This window comes from Ahaetulla prasina, unplaced genomic scaffold, assembly GCF_028640845.1.
Source record: "Ahaetulla prasina isolate Xishuangbanna unplaced genomic scaffold, ASM2864084v1 Contig406, whole genome shotgun sequence".
Taxonomy (NCBI): domain Eukaryota; kingdom Metazoa; phylum Chordata; class Lepidosauria; order Squamata; family Colubridae; genus Ahaetulla; species Ahaetulla prasina.
The window spans coordinates 1-8,402 of record NW_026682183.1 but is presented as its reverse complement, the minus strand read 5'-3'; the positions used below and the strand labels follow the sequence as shown (position 1 = coordinate 8,402).

General features: G+C 40.0%; 1 protein-coding gene across 1 annotated transcript; it reads right to left on the bottom strand.

Moving 5' to 3' along the window:
* Positions 1-203: 203 nt before the first annotated feature.
* On the bottom strand, positions 204-8,396 carry LOC131187350 (uncharacterized aarF domain-containing protein kinase 2-like). Its single transcript, XM_058161596.1, has 5 exons — positions 6,848-8,396; positions 5,263-5,409; positions 3,482-3,610; positions 1,826-1,921; positions 204-779 (listed from the first exon to the last, which is right to left on the bottom strand). Exons 1-5 carry the CDS (start codon positions 7,787-7,789, stop codon positions 504-506), a joined length of 1,590 nt encoding a protein of 529 aa, XP_058017579.1. The 5' UTR covers positions 7,790-8,396; the 3' UTR covers positions 204-503.
* Positions 8,397-8,402: the final 6 nt, after the last annotated feature.

Genomic DNA, 8,402 nt, shown 5'->3' with positions numbered 1-8,402 from the left:
AAGCAAAAATAGAAGATGGGGAGGATAAAATGTGGGAAGGAAATTGCCACTCAGAGCCCAAATTTAAAAGCAAGTCTAGCTGGTGACAAATTGGAGAGCAAAAAGATGGGCCAGTCTTTTAAAAACTGTGGAGTAATTCCTGATCCAAAATTCTAACTCTAGTTAAAGGATTTCAGGTTAGTTTAACCATAATTAATACTCATTCAAATACATGTTGATCCTCATCTTTTTGTAAATTATAACATGCATTTGTTTGCTTGATTTTCATGAAAATGTTGTGGAAATCCAACCAATAATTCTGGAATTCAGGATTTATCATGTGCCAACCCTACAAAATATAACCTCTTTAAAAACCTGGGTCTCAATACAATGTGTGAACCATGCTTCTAACTCAACGTAATAGATTTTTTGTGAGGTACAACAGCAGAGAGGTGAATCATGAAAACCATGCTGTACTTTTCAAAGACTAGATATTTTCTTCTGAACTTTTGAAACTATGTAAGTCACAGCTTAAACTCAGGACTCACCTGCCCTAATACAACAGCCGTGAACACCGCCCGGAAGTTCTCCAGATCTGCACTCTGCAACTCAGCCACAATCCCTGCATCCAGAAGCACTAGTCGGAGTGGTGAGGGAGAAGGTTGTAATTCTACAATTAGTGTATCCAACAGATCCACTATGACCACCGCATCTTCAGGATGGTCATCAAAATGTTCTGCTCCCTGGACCAGGATATTTCCAGGATGCAGATCAGCATGGACAAAGTTATCAACAAACACCTGAAGGATTGAAAAATACAGCTTATTAAAAAATAGTTATAACTTCTCATGGCAAGTAAATAATATTAAGAAGCCATTATTTAGCATAAAGTAAAGGTAAAGGTTCCCCTTGCACATATGTGTGAGTCATTCCCGACTCTAGGGGGCGGTGCTCATCTCTGTTTCAAAGCCGAAGAGCCAGAGCTGTCCGAAGACATCTCCGTGGTCATGTGGCCGGCATGACTAAACACCAAAGGCCCATAGAACACTGTTACCTTCCACCAAAGGTAGTCCCTATTTTTCTACTTGCATTTTTTACGTGCTTTTGAACTGCTAGGTTGGCAGAAGCTGGGACAAGTAACGGGAGCTCACCCCGTTACGCGGCACTAGGGATTCGAACTGCTGAACTGCCAACCTTTCGATCAAGAAGCTCAGCGTCTTAGCCACTAAGCCACCGTGTCCCTTAATTATCTAGCATAGAATCTCTGTTTTCAACAGCATCCATTGCCACTGAATGCTGGGGGTTTTTTAGTTGAATTGGTGAGTCCCCTCTTAAGGATTTTGGCTAAATATTTAATGTATTTAAGCAAATACATTAGGTCTCTGGCCTCTATCTCTTGTGAGTGTGGGTTTAAAAGTGGAGTTGTTATAGCAACATAAGCAAGAGTAGCAGAGGAAACAAATGGGAGCCATAAAAATGTCTATTTTCATTTTAGATTCCAAATGCTCTTTTGTACCCTGCCTTTTCAGTTTCTATCCCCATCCAGCAACATGTTCCATTGTCACTGGGCTGTTTCTTTCAGAAGGCTCTTCCATTTAGTGCTTTCCTCCCCAAATAGGGAATTATTGCTTTCTCATTCCAGCTCCCAGTCAAGATATATCATGCCTGGTCTGCACTTGCCAGCAATTTTAAGAGAAGAATTCATTATGCAGTATAATTTATTCAGATTGCATCATAGGAATGATTTGGTTAGGGGTTAGTACATACACCGTATGACTTTAATTACAATATAAGCTAAATTGGAAAAAAAAAACTGGCCAAGTTCAACTTAACAAAATTCTCTTACCATCTTTAGAAGCATATCCATTCCCATCTGGGCTATTTTTTGCCTTAGTTCCATTTTGGTTTCTATGTGCAGATATTGGGATATGGGTTTGCTCTCCTTAAACAAAGATCAGGAAAATCAGGAAAAACTGTACACACTTGCCAACAAACCTTTCAAGAATATGTTCTATGATGCAACATAAGCTCTAAAACTCTCATCTAGTATAAAAATAATTTACTATGGGCTGTGCAGGTTTCTCCACCACAATGTAAGTCATTAATTGTCACCATTGCAAAGATGCTGCCTCTCAGTACTAGACATATGCAGTCATAATGGCTTTCATTTTCAGTGTAGAAACGCACTGTGGTTTTGTAGCCTTTAAAAGCTTAAGAACCTTAAATGAATGCAGTTGTCTATATATCTACTTCTGCAGAAGTGTTTTTCTTTCATGTACCCCTAATCTTGTGATCCTCTTTCAAGTAGCTAAACAATTATTTATTTCCTCCTGATAGCCTAATGCTGGGAAAGATTGAGGGCAAAAGAAGAAGGGGATGACAAGAACGAGGTGGCTGGATGGAGTCACTGAAGCAGTAGGCATGAGCTTAAATGGACTTCAGAGGATGGTAGAGGACAGGAAGGCCTGGAGGAACATTGTCCCTGGGTCGCGATGGGTGGACACAACTTCACAACTAACAAAAACAACACCCAACTTTCAAATCCCAAATCACACATAATGAAAAATCTGTGTAAGCCAAGGGTGTACCAATGTCTGTGGAGATTCTCAATCATCCAGGTCATGATTGTCCCAAATCTGCTTTTTCTCCAAGAGGAAACTGGACTTTCCTGGTTATTTTCTTTGAAAACATTTAGCTTCTCTTCCAATAAGCTTCTTCAGCTCTTTAGAGAAAGCTTCTAGGATGAGAAGTTAAACATTTTCAAAGAAAATACCAAAACAGTCCAATTGCCTTTTGGAAGAAAAAAAACATGTTTGGACCAAGGGTGTATCCTTTGAGGCCAAGGATACCTTGCTTCCTTCAAAAGCTTAGATACAACACTGGTTTATCTTTGAAAAGGTTGCCACTGAATAGCCATCAAAGTGACAGAAGAGGAAAAAGTATTAAATAATGGGAGATAATATTCATATTTAATTAAACTTAATTTAAATTAAATATTTTCTCTGTCCTTTTTACCATTTTGCTGTTATTTTTCTGGTTCTCTCTCTCTCTCTCTCTCTCTCTCTCTCTCTCTCTCTCTCTCTCTCTCTCTCTTTTTTGCAATAGCTCTAGCTTAAAGAGATCTTCCATTAAAATTGGATGCAGAAATAGTTAAACATTTAATCAGCACTCTTGTATTTAAATAGAGGGAAGTTTTTAAGTTTTTCTCAACTTTCTGCAATCCTGCCAAACTTTACCACCTCAGGAAGGTAACAAAATTTGGGGGGAAGGGAAGTGAGAATCCATTGATACCAATGCAGTGATAAGCTTTCCTGACTCATGAGATTAACAGTTTCTAACTATTCATAAAATCAGTCAACACATATTTTTGCTAACTGACAGAGATCAGAAAGATCACCCAAAGTCTCAGTGGAAATTACAGATGTTGCTGAACCACAACTCCCAGCATCTCTATTAGACTCGGTAGAGGCCTTTCCCTGCTTCATCTAACCATTATTCTTACCTCAAACGTTTCCACTAGGACATTTTTTGTCACAAATGGGTGAAGAGGAATGGGAAACCTCACATAATCTGTACTCTTGAAATTCAGATGGAAGTGTTCTAGGTTTTTCGCTTCATAGCGCAAGTCAATCTAAAAGAAGTGGAGAAAAAAGGATATGTACAAGGACCACACATTCTTATTACACTAAGGTAAAGGTAAAGGTTCCCCTCGCACATATGTGCTCATCATTCCCAACTCTAGGGGGTGGTGCTCACCTCCGTTTCAAGAGCCAGTGCTATCCGAAGACGTCTCCGTGGTCATGTGGCTGGCATGACTAAACGCCAAAGGCGCACGGAACACTGTTACCTTCCCACCAAAGGTGTTCCCTATTTTTCTACTTCCATTTTTTATGTGCTTTTGAACTGCTAGGTTGGCAGAAGCTGGGATAAGTAACAGGAGCTCACCCCGTTACGTGGCACTAAGGATTCGAACCGCTGAACTGCCGACCTTTCGATCAACAAGCTCAGCGTCTTAGCCACTGAGCCACTAAGAGAACCATATGCAAATCCTCATTTAGTCATAAAACTATTCAGGAGCTGTGGGCCAATGTCTACCTAATAAACTAACCTTCTTTAGAACATTGTTGGGTTTCATACTTAATAAAAATAACAAAATAAATAAAATAATCTTATGAACAAGTATTCTCTTGTGCTACCATCAGTAATAATATGGATGACAAAGCAGAATTATCTTACAGAGTGCTAAACAGAATGCATCTTGACAAAAGGTTACACCTGGAATAAATTAGCTGGATTCATAAACTTCTGTTTCCATCTACAGCAGAACAAAAATGACTCAATGTGCACCATGATGTCATGACAAAAAAATCTGCCTTGTGAAATATCAGGATTATGTGGCAAATTGTCCAAATGTCTTCCCTTCTCCTTTCTAGGGACATTTATAGTTGTTTTTGGACTCACAAAACACAATGTTTGATCATATTTTCTCACTGAAATCTTAAAAAAATTAATATGACTAAGGACATGGAAAGTTTAAAAGACAATAATTGCATGAAATAAAATATTCAGTAATAAAATCAGTCTGGGGGAAGTTATAGGTTTGCAGGAGGCCAAATTTGTATTTATTTATTAATGAAAACCCCAATAAATAGGGATGGAAAGAACAGTCAGATTGATAGGGAAGATGCAGAAAACCAAACTTAAGGAGCACAGAAATTGGAATACCAAACATAAAATTCTTCTAAAACTTTATAGGCCCTACTTATTGTTTACAAATATTAATCCAACGTCAGTTACAATAATGTGAAATGAAATTCCACAAATTGAAGGCTGAGAAGTATAAATAACTCTTCACTTAGAGCAGTGTTTCTCAACCTCAGCAACTTTAAACACAGTTTGAAATTCACATACCTTAAAGTTCCTGCAGATGAGAAACATTGGCCTAGAGCAGGGGTGTCAAACTGGATTTTTTCAAGGGCTGGATCAGCATTGTTGTCTTACTCTGCGGGCCGACTGGGTGGGGGAGATGGGACGGACGCCTCCTGCAGCACCCTGCCCACCAAAACTGGGCACGGGTGAGCCACATGTGCCCCCCAGTGCTCCATTTTGGCTGCCAGAGGCACTGCAGCCTGGTCTTTTGCTATTTCCAGCCTGGCCCCCCGCAGGCCAGATTTAAGCACTCTGCGCGTGAGTTTGACACCTCTGGCCTAGGGAGACACGAGTGCAGAAAATAAAATAATAAAACAAAACTATAAGCTAAAGTTCAAGGCCAACTGTTTCTACCTGCTGAATCATGAGTTTCTCAAACTCTTCCACAATCTCAGTCACACTGAGCCACCTAATTCCAGGGAAAAGCTCAAGAAATCGACTGCCAATTTTCATGAGAAATAAATCCATCTGGACCTGCCGAACTAATCCAGGATGCAGCACCTAAACAAGACACAAGACCAACAATCTCTTATGAACAAACATCCACTCATTGTCAACAATTCAGGTATTGTGAAGATACAGTCCATACTTCCATATGTTATTATTTATTGTATGGGAATATAATTGTAATACTTCCAGGAAGCTTCTCTGTTCTTAACGAATTCTAGTCTTTATTATCTGTGGGACAAAGTCTCTCACCCTTCGGAATTTGAAGATGAGTGGACTTCCAACTCCCAGAATTCCCCAGCCAATTTAAGGCTGAAAAACATTGCTCTGAACTATTGAAATATTTTTATAATTTATAGCTCACAAACTTCTTAGAATAAAACAACCTGCACAAATACAATTGCTTTGCTGACTGGGCATTCAGAAAACAGTGAAAAAAATATTACTGGAGTGATCAAGTTTGGAGAAAACAATGAAACATACCAGAGGAAAAAATATATTCTCTCTGTTCCTCAGCCATCTTCTCCTTTTATGCATATTTAATTGATCCATAAGTCTAAGTGCTATTGCTATTATAGTGGGACAATAAACTAAGGCTTTATTCCTATTACAACAATTGATCTGGGCATATAAACTCCTGAATTAAACAGAACATAGTTATGAGTACAGACACATAGTATCAAATCATAACTTATTTTGAGATAGGTATTTGAAATTGCACCATTCACTAAATACTTTATTACAGTTCTAAAACTGTAACATTTAATTTACTTATCGAAGTATTACATTATTCAGGAAAGCTCAAAAGTATCTGTGATTCGTAATGGAGAAAAGGAATGGCAGTCAAGGAGCAAGTTACAAAACAATTCTATACAAGTTTATGTTAACATTAGCCTACTTATATTCAATGAAACTTACTCCTTGGTTCTGCCTATATGTACTCCACGGACATTTTCTTGCATTTTAATGTTTGCTTTAAATGCTTACAACTTATTTTAAAAGTAGTAGTAAAATTCAAAAATTAAAAAAAAAATCCTTTGAGTGATCCAGTGAACATATCCATGTAGTTTTCTTGGTAACAAAAATTGTTGCCAATTGCCATTTCCGGAGACTTTCCAATCCAATATAACTCTGGGATTATGTGAGAGCCCTACTAACAACTAAGCCACACCAGACACCAAACAGGGGCCAAGCCCATTTAGCTCTTCAAGTTCTGCTAAACTAGTTACTACAATTTGCATTTCAGGGGGGGAAAATGAGGATATTGTTTTTAGGCTTTAAATCTTCTTAACCTAGCCCTGGGGTCTGCAAACTTGGCTCTTTTAAGACTTGTGGACTTCAGCTCCCAGTGTTCCTCAGCCACCAAAGCTGGAGTTTTGAAAGTTGAAGTCCACAAATCTTAAAAGAGCCAAGTTTGCAGACCCAACTAATCAATCTATCCATTTTGTTATGTGTTGCTAAGTAGGAATGAACAGTTCTGCAACCTTATTACCTTAATGGCTACTGGGAATATATGGTTCCCCTTGGAAAATAAGGGTGGGCTTAGACTTCCAGAGCTGGAATTCTGTATGGCGCTTTCATAGAAATCGTATTTGTGAAGCGGTTGAAGGTCACTTTCCAAAACATCTTTGTGCTTCCTCCACCAGAACCATCTGAAAAGTCCTTTAAAACCTGAGATTTTCCAGACCTCCAGAGCAGAATCCCACTCAGAAAACTTTGCACGTTGACTCAGCACGGGGTCCCTTAACATGGAATTATCTACGTAAGCTTTGTATACTTGAGCCACACAGCCAGATCCAATAGGCTCTCTGCTTTCAAACATGAATATCTTCTCCCAGACTTCTCCGAAGGCTTTATCTAAAGAGTGTTTGGTGTAATCCCACGGGTGAGGAACCACTTTGATGTGAAGCTTGGAGAACTTGACACAAAACTCTTCAGAAAAGAGGTCCCGCCTGGTGCTTGCCCACTGCCCCAGTTTGATGAACGTGGGACCAGAGGACTCTGTAAACTTAAGAAGTAGGTGGAGCCAGAGCTTAGCAAAGCTAGGAGAAAAATAGGTAAAAGGATAAAACCAGATCAAAGGGCTAAATTTCAACAACAAGATGAAACCTCGGATAATTACAGAAAAGGCAAATCCAAGATCCCGAAGGAAAGCCACTGAAGAAAGCCTTGCTTGACTGAAAAGACCACCAACGCTGGTGTTGATAGCTACACCTTCACACTTTGCCTTCCGAGACAATCCTTCAATCCCCCAGCATACAAATAGGATCTTTGCCACAGCTTGGCATCCAGACAAGTTCTGAATATTAACACGAGTGAATCGCGTCGCCCGTGTTTTCCTCCATTTTCTTACAAAACGCAGAGTTTTCTTCACAGTGAGGATTCTGACACTGGGAAAGAAGTTCCGGGCAGTCCAGTAACAAAAAATACTCATCCTTCCTGAAGTAGTGATATTAAGGATCTGGGAAAGAAGACAGATTCATCTCCTGGCCTTGAGGAAACCATCTGAGAAGGTAAAGGTGGACCACTCAGCTTTCCAAGGGGCAGGCAAGGCCGACTAACACGGGAGGATTAGAAAAATCGCCTTTCCCATCGGAGAGCCTACGACTTTTGCTGGAAGGGGCATCACCTCGACTCTTCTGAATCCTTGTATCACACCCAAGCAGAGCAAGGCAGCATATTTAGAGGTGCAACCTCATCCTTAGTGGTGGTTTTGGTAGGGTACGCAGCGGAAATCCTAGCCAGCTGTGGCTAACGTGAATTCGCCTGCCTCCGATTGCACACCTAAAGTGGATTTTTTTCCCCCACGTTGTTTCTTTTTCGCTTTACGGTAATTTGCAAAGCGCTCCTGTTTTCATCTCTGGCTTCTTTCGAAGGGAAAAAAAACAACCAGATTCATCAGCTCGGCGAATTTTTCCCTACAGTTGCTACCCGGATGGGTTGGGGACACCGCCTGTAGAAGCTCAGGTATCCTTCAATGGAGCGGGTGTTCCATCGAACCTGGCGGGAGGGCAGTTTGGAACGCAAACAAGCGACAACGTTCCAAT